A 20,855-nucleotide genomic window follows, 5' to 3' on the forward strand; every position below is an offset into this window, starting at 1 on the left:
AAGTTCTCACAAAAAGCTCACAACTAAGAAGTTATTTTGGTCCTTTAAAATTGAAAATGAAAAAAAAAGCTCACTTATAGAGCGAAATAAATTCTGGTTCATTGAAAAACTTTATAAGAGAGTTTCACTGTACATGTATACATATATAGAAAAGGCGTTTACATTAAAAATCTTAGAAATTACCTGTTGTTTAAGAGAGCGCAATGACATTAAGACATACCTGAGTGTTGGGGCCCTCCCAGGGTCAGCAGGTGATAGCGTGAGAGGTCCCAAGAGCCCGAAGGCGCCCGTGCGAACACGCCCACGGTCCCGTCAGCTAGCGCAACCACTACACGAGAGGCGCACTCTACTATGGCCAGCACCGCATCCTTAAGTTGCACTCTGTCGTGGCAAACAATAGCATGGTGTAACAAATGTCGGTAACCGGATAAAACAGAACAGTGACAAAATAGAACATAATAAATAGGTTTGTTGTTTTGTTTGTTATTTTTCTTCAATGTGTCACTATTCTGTTTTGTCATGGAACCCAAATATCATTTCAATGGAGTTGGAATCAATGGCAAGTGCTCCCCTGCTTGTGCGGAAAGTAATTAGACACAACTAAACAATTTATGTAGAAATTGAAAATTCAATTGGTGAAATGAATGGTGAAATCAATCGACGCTACAACTGCATAAAACATCTCATGCAAAAAGTTACAAATATTGATTTGTTTTTGAAAATGAAGCCTTCTCGGTGAGTAGAGTATAATTCAGGCATAAATAAGAAGTAATAGTTACCATTGATTTGTTGAATAAATATAACAGGTAAATTATGATAAGTGAAAAAATGGTAACTTTATGGTGAAATACAGTGAAATTTACAAGTGAGGTCGCCACATAACAAGTTTTCGTGCTTAAAAGGTTTGTTTCCGATCGATTGAAGTGTGAAATTAAGGATGGGTTGTTTCAGAGAATTTGAATATGTAATTCTTCAAATTTCAAAGTTAATTTTCAAGTTTTGTGAAAGTTCTTTTCATATATGATTTAAGATTTTCACGGCCAAAAGTATTTTTGTCATTTGTTTTTGAGGTGTTATGCCGTGTTGCGCTAACTCCTTCTTTAGCTGTGTTATTTGAATAACACATCTGCCCTGATGATGGACACTGCAATGCTGTCCGAAACGTTGGCTAAAGAAGGAGTTAGCGCAACACGGCATAACACCCCAAAAACAAATAACAAAAAAAGTTATTTTCATGTTTTGTTATTATTTCAGTTCTGTCCAGTAACTGGCCTTTAATGACATAATAACAGAACTTGCATAGAACTTTCACGGAACCCGAAAATGAATGTTGAAATATGATGAATTGTTCAAATTCTATGAAACAACCCATCCCAAATAAAATAGTCTGATTTTTACCAAACGTGAAGTTTTCCCAAAATTATTTTTCAGGTTCCTTCAAAAACAAGTTTCACTGTAATGTAAACTGTTCTCAAGAGCAATGTCAGAATATCTTATTTTGACCTATGACCTTATATGAATTCAAGACTATTTTTCAATAAGTAGATACTTAACCTTTCCCTTACTGTGCTAAAAAAATACACGCGTTACGGTGCTGTGTAGTCAATACACATCTCAAAATAAGCAATTTAATATCAGAAAAATATGAATATTCATAGCTAATCGATTATGTTTATTATATTTTATATCAAAAGTGATAATAATTGTAATTTAATTGCTGAAAACATGAAAAAAACATCGGCAGATGCTAAATAAACGTGCGAGGGGTCCACATCTAACAACGGTTCGCGGCCAACTGGCTAGCGGCGCGGCTGGCGGCTGGCACAAACACAGCTGTGCGGTCGTAGGTATCGATAGCCTAAATCAAATCCTACAACTGCGGACGTGTGGATGTCTCATGTTCCCGCATGGCGAATTAAAGCAGGACATCAATAGCGTGTCATTTCCTCGCACACTATACGCCTATTTAGTATCACACGGTTGATTGTATTGGTGTATTTGTTCCCGATTTTTAACAAAAAACTCTGATTTTTAATTGAATTTGAAAATTATGTAATATATTATTTTTTAATTCAGTGCATAAATGTATAACGGAGGAATACCTAAAATCTGAACCCAGAATTTATTATATTTATAGAGTTATTAAAGTTATTAGAAGCAATGTGTAGTAAATACACACCACAGATGAGGAAAGGTTAAAAAACACAAAAAATTGATGATTAAAATGAAAAAATATATGGAAAAAACATGACTGTACCTTCCTAAGCAAATATTCCAATCCCTAACAGCGGAGTGCAGATAGAGCATGCCGCTCTGGGCTCCAAGCCACATAGTGGGCAGCGCAGTGGAGGGTTTCTGCACCGGCACCTTGATCTCCTTTTCCACAAAGGCCTCCACGGGGTCGGTGAGCGGCGGGTCGTCGTCGGTGACCTGTTCTTCCGTCTTCTCATCACCTGTTTCAGCCGTGTCTGAGTCGTTGTCTGTATTTAATAGGGTCTTGTTGGAGGTTGGTGTTGCGATGGTATCCTCGCCAACTGTAATCTAAGAGGAAATTCTTGTGTGAAATGAAGAAAATAATAATTACTTGTGATAATGATCATATGTAGTTTACATATTATAAGGGTATAAGAGAATTGATGTGATAATGAGAACTATTTTGCCGTGGTAACTAAAAACACAGTATCTTCCTTGAGAGTCTCTGTATATAGTGGTAGATACTCCCAGTATCGCTCTGGTGAATCATTCAGAATCGAAACTTTGCTTTGAAATGGTTATAGCCATGTTTGGTGATGATCTTAATATCCTGGTAAATTCCATCCTTCCTCTTACTTATTTTTATGCCTTACTATTCTCTTTAGCCTCATAACATACCCATATTAGAGATGACATAGTCCCACTGACTCCGGAGAGTCAGGAGCAGTTGGAATTATTGGGCGGAATTTTAATTAAAAAAAAAAAATCATTTTGTTTTTCAGAGTCCCAGAGTCAGTGGGACCATGGTAACCCTAATTCGGGGAATGGTACTAGGCTGTAAACGAAGAGAGGGAAATGAATGAATCGTACAATAAAAGCCAAACTAAATGCATTAAACATAATATTGAATAATAATACCATTATAAAGTGAAACTCACTTAAAAAGTTCACACTTACAAAGTTTTCATGCTAAAGAACTTTAGATATTTCGGTCCCTTGAATTCAGAATTTGAAAAATGGCCCAATTTATTCCACATATAAGGTTTTCCCGTTTAACCGGTTCAATCACTCCCGTGGATGAAACAATCATAAGCGAATCTGTTAAGAAGTTTTTTCCAGTCACTTTTTTGTACATGTAAAATAAAACGTGTCTGTTGACTAATCATGTAGATTTGTCAATAGTTAGTTGACCTTTTGTTGAACCAATTAAAGTTCATGTGAATCATACAGGCACAACTGAAGAGGATGCTGTAATAATATTATTAAGAGTGACTCAAAAAGAGAACACTAAGATGTCTTCTGTGGTGTAGTGTTAAGAACATTTAACATAAAAAAAATAAACTGCAAATTTAATATTTTTACTATCCCTATTCCAATAATCAAAAAGCTGAAATTGTTGCTTGTGCCATGACGGAACACTTAATTACTCATATGACAAGATCAAGTGAATCAAATATTTGATTCGGGTTACCTCAAGACAAGAGTCAAATTAACAAAAGAATATAATATACGGCTGTCAATGAAGCTAGAAACGAGTGTGTGTCAAGACGCAATAGTTATTATTGTTAGGTTTGTTCTTTTTCTTCAACGTTATGTTCTTTCATATAACCGTACAAAACATGTACTAACCAGCGTAACGATTCCAGCCGGCGTATCCGACTGCGCGGGGTCGTTGTTGTTGTACGCGCACAGAGCGGCCGCGGCGCCCGCCTGCTGCTCGGCCGCTGTAGTCACGTCGCTGATTGTGTTGTCATTGGCGTCCTCCAAGTCCTCCGCGGTCACGCCCGCCACCGAGGCGATGCACAGCACGTGGTTGTCACATACGCTGAACGTGGACAGGATGTCCGCTGGGTTGTTGGCGTCAATCACCTGCAATTGGAAAGATATATCAAAATAATTTTATGGTATGTTGGTTGTGTGGAGGTCTATCCTCTCTGCCAACCTTTAAGGAGAAATGGCGCGAATATTATGTTTCAGTTATGTTATATATATATATATATATACATATATCAAGGGTTCCCAACCTTTTTCAGGTTAGAAGTTACTTTTACTCAGGTTTTCATGAGCAAAAAAGTAGTAAAAGTATAATACCTAAGTTATCTAATAATTATTATTTAAATAAAAAATATATTTCACATTAAAATGTATGAAAGAAAAGCTAGCAATTAATATAATATTTAGCATGTTGCCATCTCAATGAACGGAAAAAGTCAGAAGCTGGATGTATTATATACAGCGCCCTTGAGGTGATTTCTCACGAAAACGGCGCTATATAAATTAGCCAAATATTATCATTATTATTCTAAAGCGTATTTGGAAATGCGTATCTACATATAGGTCAAACATATATGTTTAGGAGTGGCAAAAGCCTGCATAGATTAACATAAAATCTCAAGTACCTTTCTAACAAGCCCAACAAAAAATTTAGATTTAACTAACCGTGACTGTACTATTGGAGTGTGTGCTAGAACAGATCCAAACAAACGACGACAGATTGGTCTGTTGAGGCTGGGCCCAGAAGGTGGAGTTGTCAGTATTCTCGGTGTGAGCGAGTGTAACAGCTCCTCGCATCTCATCGGCGAGGGATGATGGACCGTCTCCGGTGTCCGGTAATAAGTAACCCCCTGTCATGTTCACCCCGGCGCCACACCAGAACTTCACTCCGGGGTTAGTCTCTGTTAAAGGCCTGGATTAAAAACAAAATATTGTTATTAATCTATATTATATTTAATAAAAGGTAATGGCTCCTTTACTGAACACATTAACCTGATCTACGCAGCTGTTGCATAAGTGTTCCATCAGTGGTTAGTTACTCATGAAGTTTGACTAAAACACAAATTGTGCATTAAAGGTTAAGAAGAATTAGCTTTATTTTCATTTTTGTGACTAATTATATATGTAACACAGCTTGTGTATGTATGAGAACAACACACATATACTTATGAATGTTGGCTGTGACGCTTTTGTGTAAATGTACACTCTCTGAACACATGTAAATAATTATGTAGATGTAAAAAAATATCACGAAAAGTTCTGATAGGGAAGAGGTGCTTATGGTTTTAACGGTAAGATTATAGATGCTACCTCAAGTAGAAAACACAGATTTCGGGTCGGTACTTTCTACCTCGAAATTTTAATGGGTATTTATCAGGAATTAAGAATAGAAGACCGATTTGGATTGGATTGGAAACAATTCATTAAATTTCAAAGTCAATATTCAAGTTTTGTGAAAGTTCTATTAAAGTAATTTTATTATTCCATTATGGGTCAGTTGTTTCATAATTTGATGAATTGTTTAACTTCTGTGAAACAACTGGCCCTTTCAGAAGTGCATATTAGTTTACCTGCAAAAAACTGGAACAGGAACAGGTACCCCCGAAGAAGAGGCGGAGGGAGGGGTGGGTGCCTTGGCCGGGCGGCTAGGCAAGCTCCATCCGTAGGCGTGCATTCGTCCGTCCTCTTTACGCACATGGGCTCGCACCTATTACACAATAAACAATCATTCATCAGAAACTACCCATGAGAATTCACAGTGACATCCCTAGCATGGCGGGTGAAAAATACTCTCAGTATTATACTGGTAACCGGGTAAATCAGAACACTTTTGAAAGGTGACGAAAAAAAGTGGGTGAACAAAGTTAGGTTTTGAGGCTAGTTTTTTTCTCACTTTTCACTTATAATGGCTTTATATCACTTTTCAAAAATGTTTTGATTTGTCGTGGAACCATTATACTAACAAAAAAACAAAAAACTAAACTAAACATTTCTACTGCCCAACACCGTTATAATCATCAAGGAAAAGGTTTCTTTAATAAATTACCAGACGAAATCAGAAGCATTAATGATAAAATACAAATATTGAACTCTGTCAAGAAATATTTTGGAGAAATCATTAACAAAGAAACTGCTTCCCCTATTTCCACCTGAAATAATACTACATACAATATTCTATTTATCCTCCACGATAATTTGTTTCTTCTTTCTAAATACATAAAAATATCCTTAATTCAAATAGAAATATAACTATTTTTGTTGTTTGTTTTTGGGGTGTTATGCCGTGTTGCGCTAACTCCTTCTTTAGCCAACGTTTCGGACAGGGTTGCAGTGTCCATCATCAGGGCAGATCCGGTAGATCCGAAGATGTGAAAAACTTACCAGAAATATAACTATTTCATAAAATTATGCTTGTGCCATAATATATTGTTAAATTGTTGTTTAATTTCCAATACAATGTTTACACAGTCTTGGTAACAAATACTTAAACAATATAAATGTATTTGACAATAATTTGAACTTGGCAAACTTTAAACGGAGTATGTGCAAACTATTTTTACCTAATTTGTAAACTATTGTTATACTTTCTTATTATCATTATGGTTGATTTGGAGGATTTGGCAGATTTTCTATTTTTCGTATCACTTATTTGTATCCATACCTATATTTTTTAAACTCTTATATTTTATGTAACATATTTTGTCAACTCTGATATTTTTTATGTAAGGGGCCGTTCAAGTATTATGTAAGCACTATAGGGAGGCAGAGGGGTCTTTGCTTTGCTTATTTTTGATGACATGGGGGGTGGGGGGGGGTCGAGATAGTGATTACGTCAGCACTGCTCAGCAGTAGTTAATTTGTTTTACACATTGGCAACCCACACATTGTCTATGTTTGAAAACCAAATACATATTCGGGGATTCCCACAAATAATTGGGAGGGGGGGGGGGGTAAGAGCTTTGCTTACTTTTGGTGACAAGGGGGAAGAGGGGGTAAATAATTGTAATAAATCTGCTTACGTAATACTTGAACGGCCCCTAACCTGTATTTTTTGTTAACACTGATTTTTTTTTAAATGTAATCTGTATAACTAAAAAAATAAAGATGTACATTATTATAGGTAAAAGCCCTATGGGCGTTTAAATAAAATAAATAAAATAAAATTTTACACTTCTCTTCTTATGATTATGATATATGATTATTATCATACCTTCAACTTTTTAAATTCATTTTTGATTTTATAGAACGGAGTATCTGGTCAGTTTGATACTACATTATCGATGTTACGATAATTGTTATGAAGACTAAAAAAAGTACTAAATGGCTGAAAGTATCCCAAATATAAATAAAACTAAAATAAATAGGGTTATCTCTCTTTTTGATACCCTCTTCAACCTTTATAGATAACGAATAGCAATCAATCAAAATGAAAATCCACCTTAAAAAAGCATATTATTAATTAATACATAATTATATTTGTGGAAAAACAATGTGGGAGCGATTACAAAGGATGCACAGAATTGAATAGGGACATTAATTAATGAAACAATTATCGAAGAAAGCAAACACTTTGTGGCTTGACATTATACAAAATGAACCAAACACTTAGTTTTAAACCACTTTATTTTGAGGTATATTCGTCGACCGGTATTATATTTTATTGTCCTGAAGAAGATTGAGTCTAATCGAAACCGGTCGACGAATATACCTCAAAATAAAGTGGTTTAAAACTAAGTGTTTGTTTCATTTTGTATAATGAAACAATATTTAAAACGATATGAATTAAGAAAACGTACAAAGTTTTCAAATTCACATTGGTAGAAAATTATTGATTTAGTTCCAATAATTAATACATGTCCATATATCATTACTTTAATCCATAGTCGTAGAAATTTATACTGAAATATTCGAATTTAAAACATTGCTTCAAAGGGCTCTAGCCATGTTTGGTGGAGATCTGAATAGTCAGTTATGTACTTTCCAACCTTCTTCTATCTCTCCCCATTCGCTTCCATCTCACAACACATCTCAAATTGGGAATGCCATAGTCTCACTGGCTACAGACAGCAAAAGCATGAAGAGGTATTAAGAACATAATAACTTGGTTTTTGATGCTACCTGACGATACTGGTCCCGTCGCTCGTTCTTCTTCCTCTGCTGCGCACGGTCCGAGGAGGCAGAGTTGTGCGGCGACGTGTCGAGGAAGTCTGCGTGGGTGCGCGAATGCCGCATGCGCGCCGGGCTCCCGGACGGACGGCCATGGGATAGCGGACGGGGTGGTCGGTCACCCGAACTGTCAAGCATTACATTGCAACATGTTAGTAACACTTATTAACGGTTACATTTAGTCATTCTGTTATCTTCACTTCTTTCACTCTAAGTACCTGTATTTCAGTTACTTTTTAAGCTCGCCTTAAAGAGATATTAAATTTACGTTCTTTAAGTTGCCGTAAGGATGAAATCTATAATCGATTTCTTGAATGTATAGTACAAGTACAGTATAGTATGAAGAAGAATCTTAGTTTGGATTAGGAAAATTATTAATGTATTAGTGTGATCTATACCGATTATAAAGAAAACTGATGTCGTCTTTGGGTACTCGACAAACCCACAACATACTTCTATTGCTTTATCTCTTCAGTGCATACAAAAGTCTGCATCAGTTTTGAAAGAAATCTATTTATTTACATACAATTACCACAATGTCTAGTATGTAGTTGAAAAAAACGATAATTCATACACATTTTAAAGTAAGTCACTCAGATTGTATTTGGTAAATAATTTTTGTTGGAAATATAAATTTTATAATTTGGTATGTACTCTTTGCGGAAGTTTACATAAATGTTGAAGTCAAGCACCATTGGGTTTATTTTAATTATCAAACATCGGTATATAAAATAGTACATTCGACCGGTCAGTAGTTGAGTGGGCATAGCGCTTGGGGCTCACCCGAGCGTCGCGTGTTCGATTCCTCGGCTGGCTAAGTCCTCCATCACAACACAAGCAACATTTTCGGCTTTCTGTGGTGGTAGTAGGAGATTTTCAAACATTGTTGGGTTATTCGCGACCCGGGAATGTTTGTCTTTCTTTTTAAAAAAAAAAAAAGTACAATTCTAAAAACCAACATTTAAAAATAAATATATTTACCTAAAAAGCTTATTAAAAAAATTCCATATGCTCTGCTTTTTGTCTAAGGAAACATTTCTATTGGCCCTCATTATTTCTGTCAGGCGAACGGCTTCTTGCAGCTCCATGAAACGTTCCTGAAAATATAAATCACTAGATTAACAAAATCCAACAAATAGTAATCAGAAGTCAAATCAATGTATGTACATATTATATTGAGTTGGATAAATAAAGGTAAGAATAGAATTATTTTAATTAAATATGCATACAAACCTTGTACTGGTTGCGTTCCATGAGCACTCGAGCCATTTCGACCCTTGTGAACTTCTTCCTCTGAGCCATTGGCACGTCGGCTTCTTCATTGTCGCCGCTACCGTCGCCGGGGGATCGGTTGGTGCCGATGATTCCCTCCTCCTTGATCTTGCGCAGCTCGTCCTCCAGCTCAGCCACGTGCTCCCTCTGCCTCTGGCGGGCTATGCTGAGGGAAGCCACCTCCTCACGCAGGATCTCTTGCTCGCCCATCAATTCGTCTACTTTCACTATGAGGTCGTCCTTCACAACGTTCAGGGCGTTCCTGGAGTGGGAACAATGAATAGATATAATAATAGATTTGGTAAACTTTCAGGATTGCTGACCACGCTCAATACATATATTTTAGAAAAAAACCCTTTGATTCACCTTAATTACTAAGAAAGCAAAGACAATTATTTGCTTTCCGGGCGACGGATAATACTGCATTATAAAATAAATGATCAAAAATAATTTCGTTATTAACATTCCCTTGTTCTTTCCGACTCTCAGTTCCCTCAAAAAACTTAAATCCAGTTCTCTTAATCCTGATGATCACATTGTATGCTTTGTTAGAATCCTGATAGCCTCCAATCAAATCTCCGGAAATACTGTAAATCTAATTTGGATTCCTGGACATGTTGGCAGAGGACAACAATATTATGGGATTCTTTCATAAGACAAGGAGGGTCCAACAATATTATTAACCTTCATAAACAACATCTTCCTATCTCAAATTTTTTCCATCCCCAAGATAAATCCTGCAATGTTTGGGTTCAGAGTATTGTCACATTGCTAGTCAATCCAAGGGAGCCTACTATGCCTCGATACAAATGGCTATCCCATCAAAACCGTGGTTTCAACAATTCCCTCATTTTTCCAAAAAAGAAATTTCCTTGCTTATTCAAACGAGATTTGGACATTGCTCTATACCTTTTTAAAATGCTTGTGCTTGACTTCCCAGATTGTACTTTCTGCAGTCTAGAAGTGGGAGCTTTAGATGACATATTTTTTGGTTGTCCCTCTCACAAATATTGTTAATATCATATCTTAAATTGCCTCCCCTCCATTCAACATCCCATCAAACCTGATCAAAAGCTGACACTAACTAAATATATAAAATTACAACTTACTTAGTAGCCAGAAGTTCGTTATTTTCTAATATGAGATTCTCCACCTCCTTTCCCATTCCTAAAAAAAAGAGTATTCATGTTAATTCCGTTTATTATTCAGATTAATCCAACGATTTAATGTGACGCTTTAAATGAATTGTATATTTCTGTTCCGTATGAATGTTAATGACATATTTTTTACATCATACAAAGATATGATTAAGGACTGTATTTAAAGGTTTAATGGCATCAGCAAATGATGGGAGAATTATTAAATGGACATAAAAAAAAGTTAAAATATGTAGTAATGTATCTGATTAAATTTTCGTTTTTCAGCTGATGAGATTACAACACTTGTGACTGTTATACATTTCGCCAATTTAATTATTGGATAATTAACTGCTGTTAAATTAACAATTAATTATTCAATCATAATTAAATTAGCAGCCGTGAGTGTCATAGTCTCTATGGCTTGAATAAAAAAGTGGTATAATCCGATGCCTACTAATCAATAAAAGATAACTAATCTGTTTTCTGTCTGTCTGTTCAAATAGTAGACTATGGGAATGAAGTCCATTGCAATGTTCTAGGGCGGGATGCATTCACAATATAAGATAAAACTAGAAACTTACCAAAGTAATTGTCATTGACTGTTATTTGGTGTAATGAATCCGCATTGGTCCAAGGCAGGAAACAATAAGACCGGGAGAAGAAACAAATAATTACGTAAGTGCAAAAATGATTAGTAATGTAGTAACACTAAATAATAGTTTTTAAAGTTTTAGCCAAACTCTTATTATTAAATGTGTAAAAATATGATTCATTATTTTTAATAAGTCCTAAAATAATGTTTTGAGAGAAAAGTTTTTAAAAATTTCTTATCTTGATGAATTGGATTGATTATATTTAAATTCAGTAGAAATCGTTTAAATATATTTTTCACGGTATTGTAATAATAAAAAGAGTAAAGATATGAGTTTGAACAATTTAAAATAAAGCCCTACCCACAAAGCGTTTTACAAACTGAATTAATTATTATATGATAAAAAATAAAATAAAATTTACTAAGCATGATGACTTAGTGTGCACTCAAGATGAGATAATACCCTTAAATAAACCCAGAATCTTAACGACGTAAGTGAAGCAGCAGTGCACAAAAATATGTGATGCGCGGCCATGTGTATTGGACAGACCTGCGGTTGAATTTGCCCTATCAAATCTCTAAAATAATTTTTTTACTTGTAATTTCATGCAGAAACACCTCCCGAAGTTTGTGCACTTTGTGACCTGACACCCTGCATAACTGGTAACAATATTCGATTATGGCACGGCAACCGATTAAGAGGAAGCTACAAGCCAAAAATGTGTATATTCTTGGTATACCTTATATTGTAGGTAATAGGCATTAAAATCGCTTGCCAAGCGGAGTCCAGCGTTCAAAATCTAGCACAAAACTGGTTTTTATTTATTTTGTAAATAATTTATAAGAAAGCAAAAAAGTTAAACCAGTGAAACTGTCACAGATAATCTTAGCTATAATAATGTATTTTTTTAAAGTTGTTTCCTTTACGCGTTCATACATTTCTATTGAAAAAATATTTTGTTTAGTAGTTAATACATTTATATTTTTTATTGAGTAATTAATTTTTTATTTGCATTCTACTGAAGCGAAACGATAGGAAAACCTTCAATTTATCTAAAGCCTATTTTTTGGTATTTGTAATGTCCACCAATTCGTCATAAAGATTAATGAAAATAGTGATTTAGCACTAAGCTTCGAAGAGTCTATTATTTCTCATGAAAAGATTCATCAATTTAATTAACTACATACTATTTTGTAGGAAAAAGGATAATAATTATAATTTTATACACTAACCAATTTTTCATGTTCTATTTCCACTGCATTTAATAATAGAGTTTGACTAAAAATCATGCGATAGCATTAGTTTTAAAAAGGCACTGTCTCCATTCTTAACACTGTCCAAACGAGCCAGAGAAAATTAGTATAGATAGAATGATGAATGCCATACAAGTACGTACATTATTATGCCCATTGGTCTCTCCCACAAGTCAAATGAACACTTCACAATGTGTACTATGTAATGTTTAAAGTATTTGTAAATACTGGAACTCGACAACAAATACTCTACAAAAATAGTTTATTTATTTAACCCCCGAGGCTAAATTGTTCGGTTTTGCGAACAAACAGCTATTAACCATAGAGTCTATTTGTTCGCTTTTCAGAACAGCTCATATGGTCTCATAGAAATCTTTATGTCTCCCTTACTGTCATAGTAAAGAATATAATCTAAAAAGGTGTTAGAAAGAGAAAACACTACACTTCGTACTAAAATCTAGAAGTTAACTACAGAAGAATTAAAATGTGCACCTCTATGAAACTGAAGAAATTATGAAACTTTGTGAATTTTTTATTAATTATTTTTATATTTTGATCGGTCGGTGGCCGAGTTAACATCGCGCTTGGGTCCCACTCGGGCGTAGTGTGTTCAATTCCTCGGCTGGCTAAGTCCTCCATCACAACACAAGCAATATTTTCAGCTTACTGTGGTGGTAGTAGGAGATTTTCAAATATTGTCAGGTTATTCGTAACCCGGGAATGTTTGTCTTTCTTTTAAAAAAAAAAAATTTTAAAAAATGAAACGACAAAAAAGCGAGGTGATAGTAATGATTATAATTCATTTGTCTAATAAAATGTGTTTTTTTTTTCATTATCCATTGTCTTAGTTCAGTGTTTAGATGAAAGAACGTAAAGTGAGACATTTGTCAAACTTTTTATGTTTGCATTCAAAATTTTAATATTTCGAAAATTATATGTTTATTTCTGACAATAAAAATTAAAAACTTATTTCATCACCTTTCAAAAACAATTATTAGTTTTCTAATGTTAAGAAATATTCCATTTATTTGGATTTTATTGTAAGGTTGAAATATACCCGAATTCTCCGACCTTCTGACATGTCTTTAAGATTTATATGGTCAATATGCCAGAGGCCTGAGAGGTTAAAACCTTTGAGAAACTTGTTTTGACCTGATTAGTCTGACTGTGAGCATAAAAATATGAATACATAGCTACTAGCAAGCAGATGACTTGCAGGCGATATATGACACATATTATAAAGGGCATTTATTAAAATATTTCAGTTCATTAACACAGAAGCTTCAAGAAAGAACTGGCAGGAGTTAGTTAAGTCAGGCTATACATATATATATAGAAGGTTATACTTTTATCATTAGCTTTGAATTTCTCCTAAACCTTAACAAGGGTTTGGAAGTAGGGGCTGCAGAAACCTCAACATACATACAAGCCATACTAAATACAATTGAAGGGGTCGCATATTTTTATAACAAAGAAAGTATTTTGGTTAAATTACTAAACATTATGAATTTTTTGATATTTTATTTTCTACATGCAACCATATTATAAAGTATGAAATAGAAAACACAATCTAAACCTTTCACAGAATCAAATTTTTTATCATGTTTACATTCTTTTTATCAATCACCGATCAGTCTGTCCAAACCTCGGTGCATATGTACAGTGCAATTACGTTGGACAAAACGTACACAAACTGAGAGGGTTGAAAGTGCCTCAGAGCTGTAAAGAAATTATGACAATGCAACCAGCGGTTGAATTGACATATTTACTCATGTCCCCTTATGATTTTTATATCTCGGACTTATAAAACTATTTCCGTTATGTTTTCTCCGACATGTTGATATTCAGTTTTACGTGAAAGAAGATGTAAGTTTCAAGGGGCTGTCGCATCAAAATCAACTGCGAAATAACTTCAACCGAAGCTTTCCTTTGTATATTTCAACATTATTTAAGTGACTCCAAAGAAGATTTCATGCATTCTTCATCAATGGGAATATGTCAAAAAGCAGTATTTTACACTTTTGAGAGTTGTTGGAATAATTAGACAAACCTGACGAGGCATATTCTCCTGGGTGGACCCAGCTCCCTGGAGGAAAAATGTTATAATTAGTCAAATTTCAAGGCAATGGTGAGAGAGAGAGGATTATGTTGTTAGGTGATATGTAAATAAACAATCAAACAAAATAAAACATATTTTAGATCTAACATTTAATGTTCATTTAAAGTCTCGGTTTGGCTGGATCTCTTTAGCAGGGAATGCCAGCCAATTGTTCAATGTTAGTAAGTGCATAGAGTTAGTAAGTGTAGGTAGTGCAAATGGTGTTAAATAACCTGTGATGTCGGCAGAGTCGTCACCTTCGTTAAGATTTGAGTCGGCATCGTGGAAGGACAGTTCCTGGTACAAGGTGTTGCCACTGCGCTGCTCCCGCTTGGTCTGGGACCTCCCTCCGGACACCACGTTGTTCTGCGGGGTGACGGGAGATGTCGCCTGAAACAAAACTTACACAATGTATTCCTGAAAACATATCTTGGAGAAATAACAAATTGTTACAATACAGAAATATATCGCAGTGGAAAATTCGTTGGAACAATTTCTAAGTCACTGTTGTTTTTCTACTCTTTGGAGGCTTGTCAAGCAAATACACACTGGTACCAATGGTTTTGGTACCAATATGTACCAAAATAATTTTCGCAACAGTACAGATCCCTGTGAGAAAAACCATTCACATTTGTTGATATACTTTATAAAAAATCAACTGAAAGTCACAAGGATACTGCAAGAACGAACAATTACAGTTTCACATTAAAACATCCCAGGCACTTTGCCACCTTTGCAAGAAGATTTCCACAGAAGCAGTTACATTATAATAATTATTATTTTCGAGAATCAATGATTTTGTCATCAATCACGCACTCCATCACCTCGAACAGAACTGATGTGATTGTTATGGGACGGTAGTTGACCGGGTTAAAGCAATATACTTTTTTCGAAGCCGAATCAATGGCCTCTTTTTGCCTATATGGTTAACTAAATGTTCATAATGTCAATGGAAATAGTAACACCACAAATATTAAGAAAGAAATTCTTACCAACACTTTTGCATGAAATCAAATCGGGTTGATAAATATAATGTGGGAATCTTCAAATCTTTAGCTAAATGAATAGTTCTCTTTAATACAGTAAAATAAGACCTCACCTATTCGAATATCCAGTTAATACTAATAATCTTGCCAACATCAGTGTTTGCATGGTACATGTTTGAATTGTTGCTTGTATGTACATTGAAAAACGCCTTTAATAGAGAAAAAGCCAATAACTTAAGTAAAATGCAAACACTGTTGTTTGGTTTTTAAGTAGTATGAGTGCACATATAATGAGTAAACACACACAAACAATGGTTAATTAATATGAAGGTGAGTTGTTTGCTTGTTTCAGATTAATAAACTTAACGGATGACGTATGCAAATAAAGATTCAGAAAAGGTCAGGTTTAAAAGACTTTTTTTGATTCTTACGTTTTTTTTTTAATAACTGTACCATTGAGACTTTAAAGAACAAAGATTTTCAAGCACACATGCACCAAAAGGCAGGCCGAGGAAGAATTGGAGCACGACAGCGCAAGGACAGTAGGCGAATATTGAGAATCAGAGAGGGCTTGCGGAGGAAACATCTCCCTGAGATATAATGCCAATATAGCGCCATGATGGGGGTGATTTACAACTGTATTATGAATGTGCAAATCGGTAATAAAATCATAACTAATTAAATTAATAAAGAGGCATTCATACAGGACATGTCAAGAGTTGGTGTTGTATCCAAACTACGAATTAAGTAGCTTCAGATGAACTTCAATAATAGTCGGTTAAACAAACAAAAAAGGTTATTGTTTGATGGAATTGGGTGAAAGTAGATGTAGTATATAAACAAGGAATGGAGGAACGAAAGTGATAACCAAGTCAGTCACCAAGGTAGAATCTGCTAAGCAATTCAGACACACAAACACAATAACTTTCTTTATTAGTTTCATATGCAGAACGGCGAGTGATTTCAAGTCACTTGAATGTTTGAAAACATTGTACACTTCTTTAGTAAGAAGCCAGGTAGAGTATAATTCGCCTATTTGGTCCCCATTGTATAAAACGCATTCTGAGAATATTGAAAGGGTACAGCACAAATTTCTAAGATTTATTAACTTTAAACTGAATATTCCAATTCAAAATATTAACTTTGTTCTTTTGATGTAACAACTTAACCTAATAACGCTATCAGATAGGCGGATCATCTCTGACCTTGTACTTTTAAATAAAATTATTAATAATTCCATTGACAACCATGAAATTCTAGCCAAAATAAAATTTTACGTACCAACTAGAAATACGAGGCAAAGTGCTACATTTTTCTGTGACAATTTTAAAACCAACCTAAAAATGTATAACCTCTATCTGGGACTACTATAGTAGTTCCCTGCTTGCTCAAGTAAACAATAGCACTTGAACTTGCACAATCTTCTTGCAATATGTTCCATATTCCAAAACAGATTGTAATGGTTATGGAAAGGTGGAAACCAACCATATTCACAGTAAGACCAATAGTTGGTATAACTATGTAAGTACGAAAGAAATGACGTATGGTTAGTTAGTTACAAAGCTAAACTACCTGATTGTGTTGTGCGACTGGGTCGGTCTGATGCGAGCGCTCCACGGTCTGTACCGCGGCCATCTCTTCACCCAGCGGAGGGGTGGGGGGTGAGGGGGATGCACTCACCGGACTGCCGCCCATACTCTCTGTGTGCTCCATTCCACCACCCTCCAGACAGGCGTAGCCAAATGATATTGGACCTGCAATAAAATACTTCCATTTAGAAATGTCTTGTTGATGATGGTAATCGAATTTCAGCTAAACCAACTGTTCCAAATACAAAAACTGAATAAAAAACCATTGTATAACACAACCATAAGAGAAACTAACTACATATTTTTTAAAACCATGGATTTTTGTCTAGACAATTCAAACAGCAGCAATGTCACTGACTGGATAAATATTTATTTATTATAGAGCGGAGACTGTTTACATACAGTTCCCGTGAGCACTTAGGTCATAGGCCCATTGTACTATCTCATATTTTACTTCATTCCTTTAACAGTATTCCTGTCCCTTTTATAAAGTTCACCAGGGTTATCATTGGATGTGAGGCTATGTCTTGTTTTCTATGGCTAGGCTAAGTTCCACAATGTGTTTTCCCAGGTCTCATCTCTCCTCTCCAATCCCCCTTGGTTCGTTGAAGGCCCCACGAGGGAAAAGAGCCTAATCTCTCCTCCCCACTTCTCCTTGGATCCCTGACAGCCCCAAGACAAGAATCCACTCCCCCTTGTTTCCCTGAAGGCCCCACAATGGAAGAGTTCACGGAGGTGGCCTCAGCTCTCCTCTCCACTTCTCCTTGGATCCCTGACAGCCCCAAGACAAGAATCCACTCTCCTTTGGTTCCCTGAAGGCCCCACAAGTGAAGAGTTCACGGAGGTGATCTCAGCTCCCCTCTCCATTCTTCCTTGGTTCCCTGAAGGCACTACGAGGGAGGAGAGCCTTATCTTTCCTCTCCACACCTCTTGGTTTCCTGAAGGCCCCATGTGGGAAGACTGCGTAGACAAGTATGTCGATTAATGTTAACCTTTTCAACGCAAGAGTTTTTGATGCCAGTAATACTGGATGAAGCACTTTTTCATTGATTATAATTTATTATATTGCTGTAAAAATACTAAAATTGTGTGTGGTTGAATATGATAATATTATACACATAAAATGGCTGTCCTTCAAAAAGCATGACATATTCAAAACATAAACCTAGAAATGGTCGCTAGCACGAAGAAGATTTTAAGTAGATCAAATTCAAGTTGACCAAAGAATTTTGAAATTACTCTGAAACTTCATGGATAATATTAGCGACAGCCGCGTTTGGGTTAGCCATTAAATACTCATATGTTATACAGCCACATAGGATATTGGGTAAGATAATAAGAATAGAACGCATCAGCAGTTGAGATGGTCCAGCAAGCAATCAGGCAGAAAAAAATCACTCACATTACTCCCTTTTCAGAACAAGTACCTAATATTTAGTGAAGAGGTCGAGAAATCTTATGGTTAGATTCATCTTAAGTTTTGTCACAATGATTATAATACTGACCGCTAGATCTGGTCATGGGCAGCCCCATTCGGCTCCTGTTCTCAACTCTATCCCCAGCTGCACCGAGAAGGAGTTTGGTGCGCTCCATATAGTCCACGTGAGTCTTGAACAGTTCCGTGTATCTGTCGTGCAACTTGGCGTATTCCTACAACCACTGATCATTAGAATCACATACAGAATTTAATTCTAATTTAGAAAATAAATCGCAATAACAAACTTGGCAATGAATAATGACTATTCACAACAAATGTTGAATGTTGTCAAACATAAAAATAGCATAATGATTGGACTTTCTGGGGACTGATAATCAATGGGGTAAACATCTTGGTTGTGATAAGAAACTAATTTCATAAGTAAATATATGGTTTCTTTTGTTATTATTGATAGCATATAATCATAATAATAGTTTTGTACGTGTTTGATAACAGAGATTAAAGTAACTCAAATCCATGTTGTTTATATAAATGCGATTGTAAATTCACCTTTTTGAGTTCATTTTCTCTTTCTTCCAGACGACTTGCATGTTCTAGAGAATTTTTATGTTTCAGTTCCAGCATTCGCACAATGCTTTCTAAGGCCTCCAGCCTCCCCGACAGCTCCTTGCGTTCGCCTTCAGCTATGTCCTCAAATTCCAAAAGCTGTAAAGTAAATCAAGGTACGTAAGGATTTGTTTGTTTGACAGTCTAATTCTCCGTCTTTCGTATGGTACAAATTTAATTAACAATCTGCAAAGTGCATGGTGCGAATCACATCAATAACAGCACTTTCTCACTGAGTGGACAAACAAATGCCAGCTCAACATTTCTCAGTGAAAGGAAAAGCATAAGGACATGTTTCTGTATTCAGATATGTATTTGTACAATATATTATTGATATGTATTCACTATCTTGACAGAATTCATAGAATTAGTACTTATGTCAAAATTTCTAAAAATATTGCCCAAAATAATAAATCTGACATAAATTAACAAAATTTTATTGAATACTTCGATTGTGAAGTATTTTTGTTGACATGCCGATTCGAAATGACAAAACAATTCGTTCGTGACATTTAAAAACACACGAGCGAAGGAATGTGCAGGAGTGGGTTACATACCTTCTGCTCTGCCTGCTTCCGCGCGCCCTTCTCGCGCTCGTACTGCGTGACGAGCTGTTCGTTGTCTTCGCGCAATAGCTCGAGTTCCACGTCGTGCTCCTGGTTGCTCTGGTAGGCCGCGTCCAAGCACTCGAGCACGTTCACCAGCAGCGGCATCAGCGTCTTCACGACATCCTCGTCGTAGCGCGCGATCATGCGCTCGAACTCGCGGTAGATGCTGCCCGCCAGGTTTTTCACCTTCTCCGACATGACCACACGAGGGTCTTCGTGGGTCCCATATATGATCTCCGCCCCCAGGCTGACACCAGGACCGTCATTTAAATTCATGATGACTAATCAAATCACTTACGGAGTCCGCGCGCACCGTGCGAACCACTAAACTATCTCAAATAGTCGGCTTAGATTTAGAATACAAAGATTAACTTAAGAACTTCGCGATTGGGCTCTCCCATGCTATTTTTTATTCGGCCATCCGTATGACAATATGTACTGACAATCGCCGTCACCGAGAACTTCACTTCGCTCACTTCACCAGAGAACATTTTTGTTCTGCTGAAAACTGCGCCATAGATAAAGTTTTTCGAATAAGCACGGTAAAGAACTCCACTCACTGTTGCGTATTGCCGAGACAGACTGAGAGGCGTATCGCTTTCACCTTCGATAGAAATTCGATCGTTCCACGTTGATTCCAATAAGAATCTACTACAGTACATACCTACCACTTATAGTTACGAGCTATTAACAAGTCATGTTCATTTCACTGCTTTCTGTCTGTCCTCCAAATATTTATTTATTTATGTTATCCAAATTGTACATTTTGTTTTGACATTACAGATTGGTTCAATATGAAAACAATAAAAATGAATGTGTTTGTTTGTTTGCATTTATTTATCACCATCAATCTAAAGCTTTGACTTTTAGGTGGTTCCATTTGATTGTAGAACCTAGATTTCAATTTCTGATCCAATTAGAAGTATTTAAAAACGAAAGTGACTATTTGTGACATTTTCCTAAAATTATTATAGTCATCAAAAAGCGGTTTTATTTCATGACTTGTGATTATATTTTTTTCATTTTAATATGTTTTACTATTCTGTGTTCATGTTTCTTTCATTTATACAAGTTTTATTATTCCAGAATACAAAAACAGTACCTACTTATGAAACCTAATAAAGTATTCCGATTTGTGGT

The 20,855-nt window shown here is 35.7% G+C and overlaps 1 protein-coding gene across 3 annotated transcripts in view; it reads right to left on the bottom strand.

Moving 5' to 3' along the window:
• syd (JNK-interacting protein syd) overlaps window positions 1–20,191 on the bottom strand; it is a 38,156-nt gene extending 17,965 nt beyond the window's left edge. For 2 of the 3 annotated variants that reach the window (XR_016304593.1, XM_089646183.1), the window contains exons 1-16: window positions 19,665–20,191; window positions 19,051–19,206; window positions 18,569–18,713; window positions 17,047–17,228; window positions 14,722–14,878; window positions 14,441–14,476; window positions 11,126–11,143; window positions 10,515–10,572; window positions 9,367–9,667; window positions 9,115–9,230; window positions 8,086–8,260; window positions 5,538–5,674; window positions 4,633–4,879; window positions 3,823–4,062; window positions 2,258–2,541; window positions 221–381 (exon numbers count right to left, since the gene is read on the bottom strand). Coding sequence is in view for 2 of the 3 variants with exons in the window: in XM_089646183.1 (XP_089502309.1) it covers window positions 221–381; window positions 2,258–2,541; window positions 3,823–4,062; window positions 4,633–4,879; window positions 5,538–5,674; window positions 8,086–8,260; window positions 9,115–9,230; window positions 9,367–9,667; window positions 10,515–10,572; window positions 11,126–11,143; window positions 14,441–14,476; window positions 14,722–14,878; window positions 17,047–17,228; window positions 18,569–18,713; window positions 19,051–19,206; window positions 19,665–19,991 (2,740 nt within the window). In the remaining variant the exon portion in view is untranslated. The remainder of the gene's footprint in view (window positions 1–220; window positions 382–2,257; window positions 2,542–3,822; window positions 4,063–4,632; window positions 4,880–5,537; window positions 5,675–8,085; window positions 8,261–9,114; window positions 9,231–9,366; window positions 9,668–10,514; window positions 10,573–11,125; window positions 11,144–14,440; window positions 14,477–14,721; window positions 14,879–17,046; window positions 17,229–18,568; window positions 18,714–19,050; window positions 19,207–19,664) is intronic. The other variant, XM_089646184.1, reaches the window with a different exon arrangement.
• Between the last annotated feature and the right edge of the window lie 664 nt (window positions 20,192–20,855).

Source organism: Hesperophylax consimilis, chromosome 23 (genome assembly GCF_061612785.1).
Source record: "Hesperophylax consimilis isolate HC1 chromosome 23, BYU_Hcon_1.0, whole genome shotgun sequence".
Classification (NCBI taxonomy): Eukaryota; Metazoa; Arthropoda; class Insecta; order Trichoptera; family Limnephilidae; genus Hesperophylax; species Hesperophylax consimilis.